Below are 14945 nucleotides of genomic sequence, written 5' to 3' on the forward strand. Positions count from 1 at the left end.
TCAGACAAATATAAAGCAGCTGTAGAGTTGAGATCATCAAACTCATTTCACATATGGCTTGACCCTGGGGCTGGATGTGTCATGTATAGCCACTGATCTGCACATGGCTGTTTTGTACCAGTATAAGTAATCCATTTAATTGCACAGGTGTAAACCCCCACTATAGAGCCATTTAATCTGGATTATTTTAACCAGGTAATTTAATGAATTAACCTGGTTTAAATCCATCTACATTAGGCCTTTGCCCTGATGTAACTAATTCCATGTTGTCATGCTAGTGCAAGCTTTCTGATACAGACCAGCTGCAACTGGGCTTCCCCCAAACTGGCTCGTCTTAGAAAGCTGGGAAATGGCTCCTTTAGCTGCCTGGCACTGAGCATCAGGTGTGTTTTTGAGCCCCAGGCTGGAGATGTGCTAGTGCTGGGTGTTACACGTGGGGCCTGAATTACCTTGCTGAAGGCCATTTGCTCACCATGCAGAGATGTCTGGCAGCATCCCATGATTCCTGAGCAACATACGTGTACCTATGCTGGAACCATTGTAAGGACAAGGAAAAGCAACTCTTCCCAAGAGGGCAGAGCCGAGGCGTGAACTCGCTGGCTTGGAAGAGACCAAACAAATCACTTGAGTTTTTTTTAAAAAGCATCTTGTGGGGAAGCTGGATTTCTGTCCATGATGATTTAATCCCAAAACAGCAGGCGCATAGGAACCCCCAGCATGGATCAGCCCATGGCTCCATATAGCCCTGTCTCTGGCAGTGCCCAGCCCCAGCTGCTTTATAGGCTGGTGTAAGAACCTTAGGATAGCAGAATGGGGGTAATCTGCCCCCACATTAGGTCTCATCCTGGTCTCTAATAGAGATGAGTTTGAGCCCTGCAGCAGGAAGGTTAATATCCCTGCCAGAATTAACTCTACTCTGAATTTTCTCATTTCCATGGAAAAATCCCCAATCCTTTTAAAAATCTTGCAAATTCTTGGCCTCAACTTCTTGTGGCAGCAAGTTCAATAGGCTAAGTATCGTGTGAAAAAAAAATGTCCTTGGATTAGTATGGAATTTGCTGCCTTTTCAGTTTATTGAATGCCCCAATGTTTTTTAATGCATAAAGCGCCACGTTGCCACGTGCGGTGCCTGCTCTTGCCCACAGGCCAGCTTCCGGAAAACAGCCTCTTATTTTAGGAGCCCTGATTATTGGAAGCCCAAGTTAATAAAGGGTCTGATTGGTTACCTACTGGTCCTACAGGCTTTATTGGGGGCTGTGGGTACTGAGCACCAAGTTGGACCCCCAGAATTAGAAGACCAGACTGGATGGCTGACTGGAGCCACGTTGGAGGTGGAGAGGTAGCATAACGTATTCTGGGCTGATGCACGAAGGTCAGTGTTGCTGCTGCAATGCTGTGTACCCCACAGTTACCCAGCCTGGAGGGATGAATGCAGCAAAGAGGACAGGGAAACAAGACTGAAATTAAATTAAAATCTCTCCTGTTCATGGCTGTTTTTCTGGACAAGCTTTGCTGACCAGAGGGATTTAATGCACACAGAGCAGACAGAAGAAGGTTCACTCACGTTGGAACTGGGTCCAGAGCCGCACAGCCAGGGCACAAGCCAGCAAACTCCTCACTGAGAGAAGAAGCCGCCGTTCTCCTTGCGGGAGTAACCACTGTTGGTGGCAGCTGTGTGGGGACACTCTAGGGAAGGAGAAAGTCATGTGATTACTACTACCAAGCGTGGAAGGTGGCATCAGGCCGGGCCTCATGCTGGAGTGAACGGGGACTCCGGTTCTAGTAGTTATCATGGTGGCCGTAGAGCTCCAAGTATGTCACAAAGGAAGGGCACCATCATTATTCCCATTATACAGATAGGGAAACTGAGACAGGAATGCACCATGAATCACCCAAGGTCACACAGCTGGGTGGCACTGACCAGGTCTCCTGACTCCCATACCAGTGCTCTATCCGTAAGGTCATGCTGCCTCATGCATCCCCAGTTCTGACAGGCTCACTGGTGGCCTTGGGAGAGTCTCTTCAGCGGGTACTCAGTGCCTCTGATAGCTAGCCAGTCAGCCACCTAATCTCTGAGCCTCATTGCCTGGGGTCCTGCTGATAAGTAATGGCAACCACTGATCCTTGCAGAATAGTTCCTGTGACGTAGGTAGGATAGGATTTGCCCAGGCAGCCTCATACCACAGCCACATTGGAGCTGAGATCTCCATATGGCTGTGAAGCAGCCTCCATAGTGCCCTGCACTAAAGGAGCGGCCCCTTTGTTACTGCCCCACCAGCCCTGGTCCTGCCCACTCCCAGACTTTCAACCCTGTGAGCTGTGACACATTTTGAGGCCCATCCCATTGGCTGATCTCCATTAAGATGGAGGCACAGGTAGCTGCCTGCTGCCCTTACCGATGGCTCCCTCGATGCTGTGGATCGACTCCTTTGTGGGGCTGACCCAGCATCTCACAGACAGGCCCCTGGCTGTACGGTGCTCCATGGGGGGCGGCTCGGATTCCTTCACAGGCTCGAGACCCTTCAGTGCTCTGGAGCAGGCAGGAGGGGAGGGAAAGGCATTAGAATTCCAGACTCTGCGCTCCCTGGGGCAGAGGCCAGCTCTTACTGGGTACATGTCCAGCACCTAGCACCATGCCACCTGCATTCTGGTTGTGCCCCCGGCGCTACTGTAACACAAAGAACCGTCTGGGTGGGTTTAGTGCATGTGCTCAGGGCTCCCAACAAAGGGATCAGCTGCTCCTTGCAGCTATCCAGGCTACTGGGTCTGACTGCAGGACTGAGAGCTTTCAAATGGGAAAAACCTGATCAGACCTGTCTTCCCCCTGGGGCAACATGCCCATGGTAACGATAACGTGATCATCTTGCATGTATTAATTGCCTCTTGATTCGTTGTCAGGTGCAGCATCACCAGCCCCAAAGTCAGGAGTGAGGCCCCCAAAACTTTACAAACGATGCTTTTGGGTTTCTTTGCCTCCTGCTTTCTGAGCCTCTCTGGTCACGCTCAGGGCACATTTCCAAGCTTTTCTCTGCAGCCCAGAGGGCTAGAAATGTACTTTGTTTAAATAAAAGCTGAGGGTCTCCCACTTCCGGAGCTGGGGCTTGAGGGAAAATACCAAATATTGCAAGATGTGTGATAAAGTCACAACAGTTGGCAACTCTGCAAAGAGCACAATATCCTGCCTGGTTCTGCCTCCTCCTCCATTTGTAGGGAGAAACTGACAAGAGCAACACTGTGGCCAGGGTCTGTGCTTGTGCCTCTGGGACACAAGGCTCTGCCGCTGACACCCCCCAGCCTGCAGGGACTGGACGCCTGTAAAAAGCTGCCGAGTAAGTTCTGCTGGCTCCCAGAGGCCTGTTACCACCCCAGCGTATGAGAAGAGGGCAGCGTGGCTATTGGTCAGCGCCAGAGCCGTAACAAGGGCAAGGTGAGTGAGGCACTTCCCTCAGGCGCACAAAGCCAAGGGGCGCAGAAAGCGACGGAGGGGGGAAAACAAGAGAAAAAAGTCACGATCGGTGGCGCTTCACAGCAGCTCTACTGCCACCACTTCATTCATTCTTTGGCAGCAATTCGGCGGCAGGCCCTTCCCTCTGAGGGGGACTGAGGGACCCACCACGGAACTGCCGCCAAAGAGCTGGCCCTGGGGGAGGGCGCAATTTTATATTCTTGCCTCGAGTGCAAAAATACCTAGTTACAGCTCTGGTCAGGGAGCAGGAGGCAGAGTGAGGGGCTGAGGAATCAAGCTCAGGCTAAGGTTTCTGTTCTGTTCTCCTGAGCAGGGATCCATTAGCCTTTATGCAGTGTTGGTAGCTGTTCTCTGGCCCAGCAAGAGGCTGCCACCAGCTACCATGGAATCCTTCCAGCTGGCTTGTATCCCAGGTACAGGCTCTTAGTGCAAATAGCTACAAACCGTGTCAGCTGGGTACCTAGTGGGGACTCACCAGTGTGCTACCTAACAATGGAGCCCTTTCAGAGCAGCTGTCAGTATGACCAAGGCCATGCCACTCATCCTGCAGCGCCCAGCAAGCTGGCGAGGTAGGCAGCCGCTAAGGTAGTGCCTAGGCATGCGTTGGCCAAGTGACTTGCTGATGTCAGGGCTGCTCTGAGTTTATGTAATGCTCTGCAGGGCCAGGATTTGAGCTCCTGGGGAGAAATGTGGCAGGAGCCCCAGCCGAGGCAGCAGCCTTTGCAAAGAAGCTGCCCTCCCATGATCCTTGAATGCCCAAATCTGAGGTAAACAAAGCAGCTCTTCTGTCCTGGGAGGTTGCAACCCCGTATCTCTCTGTAGCATTGTTCTCACAGTAACTAGCTGCAGCGTATGGACTCTGAAGTCACTTGCTAGTCATTAACTTCAAACACCCCTCTCTTCTGTCGTGGTACTAGGGGCACCATCAGATCTGTCCATACCAGATCTCCTAGGTTTCTCTGCCCCGGTGCTGCCAATGCTGTGATGGGCTAGCAGCATGCTGGGCTACATGCCAATACTGGGACTTTGTGACTGAGAATTTCTGCCTCACCCCATTCCCTAGCTGCCCCAGGGTGGTGCCCAGCTCCCAGGCACTGGAGTCTGGGCTGCTCCAAACCCCAGGTAAGTGGGCACAGCCCAAGGCTGATGGTGGGTTGGATCGTGGGGGAATCTGGGCACAGCCTGGTACAGTTGGCTGATTGGGACAGATGGCTGCAAAATTTGGGAACCAGGAGCAGGAGCTGTGTTGGCTGAAGGTGAGCTGCTGGGGCAGGGTCATTTTGGGAGCTGTTGCCAGGGAGGTGCCTTCCCTCCCCATAATGACCCTGCAGCACCACTGAACCTATGCTTAGACCTCCTCCATGCACAAGCCAAGAGGCCAGAAGCTTCTGCAGGATGTAGGCTTGTGACAGGGCACACTAGCCCTGCACTGGTCTAGCAGGAGTTAAGCCCACTCTATGGGCCAAAGAGGCCACGCCTCTGAGCTGGTTGGAACCCGGGTATAAACGGAGCAACTCAGCTTGGTTGGGGCTGACTGCTAAAGAGGTAGGATGCAAGAGCTGACAAATCTATAGACCGCAGAAGCTAGATGTGACGGAAGATGCCCAAGAGGGGTTAGAGCTGCTGGGAGCTGCTCACACTGATGAATCCTGGGATGCTGGGGATGCCAGGACCACCACACGAGGAGATGGGGTAGGAAGTGGCTTAGGGGGATGACCTATTAGGCTGAATGCTGTCACTGTGTTGCAGTGGGATCCCCCCATACCCAGTGGTGGAAGGTTCTCCCACTATTAGCAAGGAAAGCTACCTTAGTGAGGTCAGAACATGTAGGGATAAAGTGAGAAGGCTAAAAGCCATGTAGAGTTGGACCTTGCAAAGGGAATTAAAACCAATAGTAAAAGGTTGTATAGCCATATAAATAAGAAGAGAACAAAGAAATAAGAAGTGGGACCGCTAAATACTGAGGATGGAATGGAGGTTAAGGATAACGTAGGCATGGCTCAATATCTAAACAAGTACTTTGCCTCAGTCTTTAATAAGGCTAATGAGGAGCTTAGGGATAATGGAAGGATGACAAACGGGAATGAGGATATGAAGGTGGATATTACCACATCTGAGGTAGAAGCCAAACTTGAACAGCTTAATGGGACAAAATCAGAGGGCACAGACAATCTTCATCCAAGAATATTAAAGGAACTGGCGCACGAAATTGCAAGTCCGTTAGCAAGAATTTTTAATGAATCAGTAAACTCAGGGGTTGTACCGTACGACTAGAGAATTGCTAACATAGTTCCTATCTTTAAGAAAGGGAAAAAAGGTGATCCGAGTAACTATAGGCCTGTTAGTTTGACATCTGTAGTATGTAAGGTCTTGGAAAAAATTTTGAAGGAGAAAGTAGTTAAGGACATTGAGGTCAATGGTAATTGGGACAAATTACAACATGGTTTTACTAAAGGTAGATCGTGCCAAACCAACCTGATCGTCTTCTTTGAGGTGACAGATTATTTAGACAAAGGAAATGCAGTAGATCTAATTTACCTCGATTTCAGTAAGGCATTTGACATGGTTCCACATGGGGAATTGTTAGTTAAATTGGAAAAGATGGGGATCAATATGAAAATTGAAAGGTGGATAAGGAACTGGTTAAAGGGGAGACTCCAACGGGTCGTACTGAAGGGTGAACTGTCAGGCTGGAAGGAGGTTACTAGTGGAGTTCCTCAAGGATCGGTTTTGGGACCAATCTTATTTAACCTTTTTATAACTGACCTTGGCACAAAAAGCGGGAATGTGCTAATAAAGTTTGCGGATGACACAAAGCTGGGGGGTATTGCTAACACAGAGAAGGACCGGGATATCATACAGGAAGATGTGGATGACCTTGTAAACTGGAGTAATAGTAATAGGATGAAATTTAATAGTGAAAAGTGCAAGGTCATGCACTTAGGGATTAATAATAAGAATTTTAGATATACATTGGGGACACATCAGTTGGAAGCAACAGAGGAGGAGAAGGACCTTGGAGTATTGGTTGATCACAGGATGACTATGAGCCGCCAATGTGATATGGCCGTTAAAAAAGCTAATGCGGTTTTAGGATGCATCAGGCGAGGTATTTCCAGCAAAGATAAGGAGGTGTTAGTACCGTTATATAAGGCACTGGTGAGATCTCATCTGGAATAGTGTGTGCAGTTCTGGTCTCCCATGTTTAAGAAGGATGAATTCAAACTGGAACTGGTTCAGAGACGGGCTACTAGGATGATCCGAGGAATGGAAAACCTGTCATATGAAAGGAGACTCAAAGAGCTTGGCTTGTTTAGCCTATCCAAAAGAAGGCTGAGGGGGGATATGCTTGCTCTTTATAAATATATCAGAGAGATTAATATTAGGGAGGGAGAGGAATTATTTAAGCTTAGTACCAATGTAGACACAAGAACAAATGGGTATAAACTGGACACTAGGAAGTTTAGACTTGAAATTAGACGAAGGTTTCTAACCATTAGAGGAGTGAAGTTCTGGAACAGTCTCCCAAGGGGAGTAGTGGGGGCAAAAGACATATCTGGCTTTAAGACTAAGCTTGATAAGTGTATGGAAGGGATGGTATGATGGGATAGCTTAATTTTGGCAATTGATCTTTGATTATCAGCAGATAAGTATGCCCAGTGGTCTGTGATGGGATGTTGGATGGGATGAGATCTGAGTTACTGCAGAGAATTCTTTCTTGAGTGCTGGCTGGTGAGTCTTGCCCACATGCTCAGGGTTTAGCTGATCGCTATATTTGGGGTCGGGAAGAATTTTCCCCAGGGCAGATTGGCAGAGGCCCTGGAGGTTTTTCGCCTTCCTCTGCAGCGTGGGGCATGGGTCACTTGCTGGTGGATTCTCTGCAGCTTGAGGTCTTCCAAACCACAATTTGAAGACTTCAATAACTCGGACATAGGTTAGGGGTTTGTTAGAGAAGTGGATGGGTAGGGTTCTGTCGCCTGCTTTGTGCAGGAAGTCAGACTAGATGATCATATTGGTCCCTTCTGACCCTAAAGTCTATGAGGGCCTTAGGCTGGGACCTGGTGAAGTAGGGTGGGTCTGGATTCCCCTACCCCCTGCTGCCAACCACACCCTCAGGATAGCAGTCTTCCCACCTTAGGCCAAGAGGCCTGCATTTGTCTGCTAAACCAGGCCATAAGACCCTAAACTGTTTAACGTTCCACCCTACCAGAGGGCCCGGGGCAGTCGGACTGACTCTGACTATTAGGCCACACTTCCCTGAGGCTAAGGGGGGACGAGCGAACTCAGCCCCAGGACTGCAGTAGCACTGTCCCTGCCCCAAAAAGGGGATGGGGCGAACAGCCATAGCTACTGGTGCCCTTGCAGCTGTGAGCAGACTGGGGCATTTGCTGTCACCAATAAGCTGCTCCCAGAGGAGGCTGTGCCCTGTCTGAGATCGGGGAAAGGCCGCTTGCTCTTGCTCACCCATGGTCATCCAAGAGGGTCTCCTTGTGGATGACGATCTCACTCTTGTCTCTGAGCTGCTCCTTGTGGTGGTTGTAGAGCGAGGTCAGCTTAAAATCCAGGCTGTCTCTGGGAACCTGCCGAAGGGTTCAGAGAGAGTCACTAGCCAGAGCCTCTGACAAGCCTGGTAAAGGCGCCTCATCCCTGGGTGCTGCACGGGCTTCACCTGAGGCAGGGGACAAATTACATTATGCTGCATTCACTGTGGGGAGTTACGCAGGGAAGACTTTCTCTCTCTTATTCGGCTGCTTAGAGCAGGGGCGTGGGAGTCAGGACTCCTGAGCTGTGCTCCCAGCTCTGGGGAAGGGACGGGTCTGAGTGGTTAGAGCAGAGCAGTGAGCCCTGGAACACCTAAGTCCTACTCCCACCTCTGCCACAGCCACACTGTGTGATCCTGGGCAAGTTGTTTTACTTTTCTGCATCTTGGTTTCCCTATCTGTAACACAGATCTAAGCCAAGGGCAGTGGGGGGATCGACAACGTGGCCTGTGCCCAGGGGCCCCAGCCAATTTGGGGGCCCTCAGCAGGAGCGCCAGAACATTGGTAGAAGAGGACAGGCATGAGGCCCTGCCCCTCTCTGTGGCCTTGCCCCTCTTTCTCCTCTTTGCCCCCAGTCCTGCCCCCTGCTCAGGCTGCCTGGAAGCGAGAGCCAGGTGGTGGTAAGAGCCGCTCATGGAGTCCAGGCTGCTGTGGGGAGCCCTGGATCTTCCACTTGCCCTGGGCAGGAGGCCAGGTTGCTGGAGAGCAGAACACTGGCCTGCGTCCCCACAACCCCACCCCAGCCAGACAGTGGGGCCTCCCGAGGGGAAGAGCAGGGGCAAGGCCATCGAGAGGAGCCGGCTCTCATGGGGAGGGGTGGCTAAGATTCCCCTCATTCCCTGGGCAGAGGCTGGTGCTGCCAGCAGGGACCTTGCTTCACCAAGGGGGAGCTGATCACTTTATCGGCTCCCCCCCGCCATGAAGCACAGCCTCTGCTGGTGCCTACCTGAGGCTTGTGGTTTGGGGGAGCAACATGACCCCCTGCCCGCAAACTACACCCATGTTAAATAGTGGGCAGGCCTCAGTTTTTAATAGGGTGTTTTGTGCCCAGGGCCCCAGTAATTCTTAATCTACATTAGGACGATTGCGAGGCGAGGTTAATGTTTGTCAAGGGCTTGGAGAGCATCTAGAGAGCAGCAAAGTGTTCCGAGAGGTGTCCCGGATGCTTCGCAGCGTGGGTGTTATGCGCTTCCTCTCTGCTGCTTGGGGTGGGGACAGCACATGGGCATGGCCTGGGATGCTGCTGGGCAGAAAGCAAAGCCCAGAGGAGCAAGTGGAGCACAGAAAGGAAACCAATGCAGCTGCAGGTGAAAGGCTTTACTATGCCCTTGGCCTGGCCAGTGCAGCTGCCCAGCCTGGGCGAGGAGATGGCTGTGCACTGGGGAACTTGTATCTGCTAATTCTGGACCATTGCAGGCGCTGCCCTTCGGGGGAGGGTAACCAGAGGGTGCGGGGTGGTGAGGAGGGGGAGGAAGCAGCAAAAGGCAGGGCGGGGCAGAGGAGCACTTGGGGACCTCTACCTCAGGTTCTGTATACCAGACTTCCTTCCTGGTGCTGGACAGGGTGGGTGTTCTGTGCAGGCGATTCCAGGGGTCCTGCTGCTGGGCCAGGTGGGTGGGCTCAGTATAAGGGCCTATCTGGAACAAACAACAGTCAGCCACTCGTGCTCTGAACACCGATTGTCAGATGGTCTTTACCATTGGCATCAGGGCATCCTCCAGACACATGCACTGCTCCCTACTCCAGTGGGTGTGTGGGTGATTCTGTATGTAGTGGAAGTTAGCCCTCTGTCCCTAGCCTGGTGCAAGGGGAACCCTGATTTAACTGCAGGCACTTGGGACCCCCGGGGATCAACTGCCCCCCTCCGCCCCCCACATGCCAGCAGGGCTGTGCAGGAGGCCACTGCCTAGACCTGTCATACTGGCGCAACAAGGAAGGTTTATGCCTCTGGTATCCCCACTCTCCCTGGCATCACTTGGGCTGTTACGACCCATAACAGCTCTTTTGGGATGGAGACGATCTTGTTCTGTGTTTGTGCAGCCCTTAGAGCTATGGGGTCTGTCCTGCTCAGTGATGGGGGCTAAAAATAATTGGCAGTGAAAGCCACTGCCCATCAGAGCAAACAGGTAACTCCTGTTCTCCCCCACTCCCGGCCCAGAGCCCTTTCCAGTGACTGCCCAAGCAAACCTCTGACATAGTTTAAATCCCACAAGAACCCCCCTGCTGCTTTCTGCCTACCCAGACTCCTTGCTCCTCTGCTACTGAAGATCTGGCCTCACTCATCTTGTTTGCAGAGTTGTGGGATTCTTGATTGTTTTCAATTTGCTCCTTTTTTAACACAAGGTCTAGTGATCTAGCTATCAGAGCTAGGGCTGGAGTATAAAACTCTGGTGAAAGGTCAGAGTCCGCAGTGAGCTCTGCACACCAGCACCTGGATGGCAGCTGAACTCGGGCCCCATTTCTAAGTAGCTCATTGTGACGAAGTGGGACTGTTCTTAATGTTTCCTCTGAATACTGTGTGGGTGCCTCAGTTTCCCCTATGCATTTCTTAAGTCTCCAGTGTGCATAAATGGCTGACAATCTGTCTCCTAGCAACAAATGGCCATGGCCCTTCCTTCCTTGCAAGGGGATGGCTAAAGGTGAACAAAGAGGTCAAGTGACCTCCTGGCCCAGGAAAGAGACAAAGGCCAGAAAGGAGGGGTTGGAGGGTTTCAGTTTGGAGCTGGCTGGGGATGGGAAGCGAGTGCAGACGGGGATGTTTGGCTTGCTGGGCCCCAGAATGGACCCGGCTGAGGGGTCCTGTTCTCTGTACCTACAAGCTCTGTTTTAGACTGTGTTCCTGTCATCTAATAAACCTCTGTTTTACTGGCTGGCTGACAGTCACGTCTGATTGCGAAGTGGGAGTGCAGGACGCTCTGGCTTCCCCAGGACCTTGCCTGGGTGGACTTGCTGTGGAAAGCGCATGGAGAGGCACATGCTGAATGCTCCAAGGAGAAACCCAGGAGGTGAAGCCGTGTGAGCTTCTTGCCCTGAAGACAAACTCAGGGCCGGCGCTTCTATTTAGGCGACCGAGGTGGTCGCCTAGGGCGCCAGGATTTGGGAGGGCGGTATTTTGCTGCTCTCAGCGGCAATTCGGCGGCAAGGGGTCTTTCCGTGCTCCGGGTCTTTGGCAGCAATTCTGCGGTGGGTCCTTCACTCACTCCGGGACCCGCCACTGAAGTGCCCCGAAGACCGGGAGCTTGGAAGGACCCCCCTGCCTGCCACAGAATTGCCGCCGACCAGGAGCACGGAAGGACCCCTGTCTAGGGTGCCAAAAACCCTGGCGCCGCTCCTGGACAGACTGCTTCAAGGGAGAGGAGGCTCCCCAAAGTCCTGACTGGCTTTGTGGGGAGCAATTCCAGAGCATCGCCCGGGGACTCCGTGACATACATGACGAAGCGGGGGTTGAGCTGGACATAAACATTGAAATGTTGATTTCAAAGGGACCCCACTGACTTGCAAGCCAGGCATTTTTTATATATAAAAGGAGTCAAAAGTAGTTTCAGGCAGTGTCTCGCCCCTGACCCCGACCAGTTTGTTGCCATGTGAAAGATCCAGCCAGGCAAACGGGAAACTGAGGCTAAATCTTTCACAACAGACAGTGGATTCTGGGTCCTGCCTCCTTAATTTAGTTCCTTCCCTTGCTAGCAGCCGCGGTGCTCACCAGCTGCCCTGTTCCCACCAGAGGTGGCTGCATGTTGGCGGGGGGCAGGTTGGGCTGGAGCTGGGTCGATGCAGGGCCCGGTAGGAACTCGGGCAGCCCAGCAGGGGGCGGGACCTTACCTGGCCCGGCCTGGCCTGGCCCGTGAAGGTGTCCTCGTTCTCGTAGCGGGGGTAGGGGAAGGGGTCCCGGGTGGGCGGCATCCTGCGCCGGGCACAGCAGCGCTCCTAGCCGCTTGTTTGCGAGCCCGGCCGCGGTTGCCAGGCGACGGTCCCCGCCCCGGGGATTCCGAGGAAGCTCTGGCGCTGGGGCGCCCCCTGATGGCTGGAAAGAGCGGCGCGGCGGGGCGGCCCCCAGGGACTGGGGGACAAATGAGGGAACCGGCACGCAGCGGCCCGGAGGGCAATGCAGGGGGCCGCGCTGGGTTGCAGGGCTGGGCATGGAAGGAGTGTGCATCTTTCCCTGCAATCTTCCCGCAGAGAAACTCAGGCATGGATGGAAACTGCGCCTGGAAAAGCCAAGCATCAGCCTGCACAGCGTTTATTTTAAAACCTGCTGCCTCCATATTTCCCCCCGCCCGCTTTGTTGCACATGGCTGGGCACTGCATGGCCCTGCTTCCCCAAGCTGTAGAGGACAACACTCAAATCCGCGGGCCAAGCAAAGGGCTGTTGAAAAAGTGCGCGGGGGGAATCTGATTTTGCAGGGAAGATGCCCATGTGCGAAACGGGACACGCGGCGCAGAGGCAGAACAAAGGGCTGAGTGCGAAAACTTACATGGGGCTAAAATGGGGAGGGGGATGAACGTGCAAAAGTAGGTCATTAATGCTGGGGCTAACGGACGACGGTGCGAGCCCCCAGGAAGGACTAAATCCGCACGAGAGAGAGCCGCATAGCTGGGAGGGGACCAGACGGGCCCGGGGCTTTGCACAGGGGAGAGCGCAGATTTGGCCTCGCGGCGCGTTGCGCACGAGAGGCTGTGGCTGGCTCTGCCCGCGTACCGGCGCGCGGGCGCATCTTTCGAGCCGCAGGTGCGTGGCCCAGGTGCGCGCGGCGGCGGTTGCCGGGGGTGGGGCGGGGCTCCGGCGTCCTCCTGCCTCCCCGCGGTGGCTGTACCTGAGCCCCGCTGACGCCTCGCAGCACGGGCGCTGCTGCTGCACCATGGCTGCGGCTGGCCGGCTGCGTCCGTCCGCGGGTTGCTGCTGCCGCCTCCGGGCCGGGCTCAGGCTGCTGCTGCTGCTCTGGGCGGGGACCGCCATCCAGGGGAGCCGGGGCGAGGAGCGGGAGCTGCACGCCTGCAAGGAGGTAGGGGGGTGCGGGCCGGGCGGAGCCCTGTAGGATGGAGGCACCGGAGGCGGGGGAGTGACTCCTAGTCCTGGGGAGGGACGGCGGAGGATGGAGGGGGGGATCTGAGTTCTCCATTGGGGGTGCTAGAGACGGGCACTGCGGCAGGGTGAGGGGGTTCTTGTAAGGGGTGATCAGGGCTGTAGAGGTGGGGAAGGAGGGGCTCTGGACGGGGTCTGCCAGTCCTAGACCCGGCAGTGATCTGGAGGGTTGGGTAGCAAGGCATCCTCTTTGGGGCTATGGCAACAGAGCTGCAGGCCCCGTTTGAGGGGCTGTGTGCCCCCTTTGAGGGGCTGAAGAGAGGGGACTAGGCTGAAGGTTAGAGGCTATGTCCTGTGTGGGGCGGCATTGAGGCAAAGGTCAGGGTCTGTAAGGGGCAGTGGAAGGGGCTGTAATGATGCAAGAAGGGGGGATATGGAGGGGCAGGGGAGCCTGAGAGAGAGGTACTGCCTGTTCAGTACAAGGGGTGCTATGGAAGTGATTAAATGCCTCATATGGGGGCAGGGGCTGCATGCTCTGTATGGGGGGTTGAGGCTGTAGGTCCTACTGGCCTGACAGACAGTGGTGAAACTGTGCTAGATACATAGATGGCAAAGTGCCAGATATGGTATGGGATGAGGAGCTATGTGGACACACCTGATGGTTCCTGTATGTTTTGGGGGGAGAGAGGAGGCACATAGCTGCCCTGCCTCACTAGAATTAACATAGCCTTGCAAAATCATTCGGAAGAGTTACCAGTTTGGGTTTTCCGGCCCCTTTGGCGCTGCTGCTGGAATCAGCCCACTAAAAATGCTAGAGGCAGAAGCAAAACATGCTGTCTACTCATGTCCCTAAAAATAGCGTGCTGGGGGAGTTGAACTTAGTGGGGCTGTGTTCATGGAGACAAGAGCCAGACCAAAACCCAGGTGGCAAAGGAGTTTCCCAAGGAGGGCAGCTGCTGGCCGAGTAATGTCATTCTACAGAGTCAGCCCAGTCCTCTATATGCCAGGTTTTGCTCAGCACTCGGTTCCCACTGTGCTGAGCCCTTAGCATTCTGGCTCCATGTCTCCCCTTGCTGGTACTGATCAGGGGTTCCAGGAAAGTGGAGTGCATTGCGCCTACCCTGCTAAAAGCAGAGGGACACTTCACCATGCCCTGCCTGTGATCTGTGCTCTCCCTTCTCGTTGACCACTGGCTGTAATCCCACCTGGCAAATGGTCTCTTCTTTCTACTGCGGCAGGCTGCCTGTAAATTGGGTTATATAGCTTTCTACTAGGTGAATGGAAGGAATTTGATTTTGCGTGGGTTTTTTTGTTGGTTCATATCTAAAAATGTCTTTGAAAAGAGGGGATGGCAAAAAGAAACAGTGACAAAGGAAGAAAGAAAACAAGGGTACAAGGGAAGGAGGTTGGAGAACGTCAAAGCTCAGCGAGAAAGAGCAGCTTCCATCAGCTGCTTCTTGACACCTGTGGCTTGTTTGCTCCACTCTGGTCAGTGGAGGTTTCTTTCCACTGACCTGAGTGGGAGCAGGATCAAACCCTTACAGTAAAGAGGTTGCTGGGGAAATACCCCTCATCCAGTGCTTTCTCACCCCTTCCCCATCTGTTCCTTGATTGCACTGGGCATTGGATTGGGCCCTTAATGAGCCCTGTGGACCAGGGGGACTTGGATTGGGCTCTCACACTCTACAATTGAGGAGTATTTCTGTGCTAGTCACCATCTCTTTTTGTCTGTGGCTTTACATTCTCCTTTACTAAACATGTTACCGTGTTTGTGCCTTCTCAGGCCCTTCTGAACAGTTTTGGGTTCGGCGCAGGCATGCAGATGACTAGGTTTTGTATGCTCGTTGGAGGCTTGCTTTCACAACAGCACGGGCTCAGACTGGCTCTCTTCCAGGATCTGATCCTTTTCCCTTTG

General features: G+C 53.5%; 2 protein-coding genes across 4 annotated transcripts in view; one reads left to right on the forward strand and one right to left on the reverse strand.

The window, feature by feature from the left end:
• Positions 1–1483: 1483 nt before the first annotated feature.
• Positions 1484–11993, reverse strand: CFAP276 (cilia and flagella associated protein 276). 2 transcript variants are annotated; one of them, XM_050956477.1, is made up of 5 exons: positions 11830–11990; positions 9528–9644; positions 7931–8046; positions 2397–2530; positions 1484–1686 (listed from the first exon to the last, which is right to left on the reverse strand). In XM_050956477.1, the coding sequence occupies exons 1-5, from the start codon at positions 11908–11910 to the stop codon at positions 1616–1618; spliced, it is 519 nt and encodes a 172-aa protein (XP_050812434.1). In that variant the 5' UTR covers positions 11911–11990; the 3' UTR covers positions 1484–1615. The 2 variants fall into 2 exon arrangements, with proteins under 2 accessions (XP_050812434.1, XP_050812435.1); XM_050956478.1 differs by lacking the exon at positions 9528–9644 and having other exon boundaries at positions 11830–11993.
• Positions 11994–12705: 712 nt separating this feature from the next.
• The window catches only part of ELAPOR1 (endosome-lysosome associated apoptosis and autophagy regulator 1), an 86302-nt gene continuing 84062 nt past the window's right edge, over positions 12706–14945 (forward strand). The window contains exon 1 of one of the 2 annotated variants that reach the window (XM_050956146.1): positions 12706–12736. The gene's annotated coding sequence lies outside the window, so the exon portion shown is untranslated. Of the gene's footprint in view, positions 12737–12887; positions 13011–14945 lie in introns of those variants that run through there. The other variant, XM_050956145.1, reaches the window with a different exon arrangement.

Source organism: Gopherus flavomarginatus, chromosome 5 (assembly GCF_025201925.1).
Source record: "Gopherus flavomarginatus isolate rGopFla2 chromosome 5, rGopFla2.mat.asm, whole genome shotgun sequence".
Classification (NCBI taxonomy): Eukaryota; Metazoa; Chordata; order Testudines; family Testudinidae; genus Gopherus; species Gopherus flavomarginatus.

Excerpts from the sequence above, each read along its gene's own strand:
- CFAP276 (XM_050956477.1), bottom strand. The coding sequence starts at position 11,910 with ATGCCGCCCACCCGGGACCCCTTCCCCTACCCCCGCTACGAGAACGAG. Across the intron at positions 9,645-11,829 it reads GCCAGGCCAGGCCGGGCCAG|ATAGGCCCTTATACTGAGCC; the intron begins GTAAGGTCCCGC and ends TGTTTGTTCCAG. Across the intron at positions 2,531-7,930 it reads ACCCTCTTGGATGACCATGG|AGCACTGAAGGGTCTCGAGC; the intron begins GTGAGCAAGAGC and ends TGCCTGCTCCAG.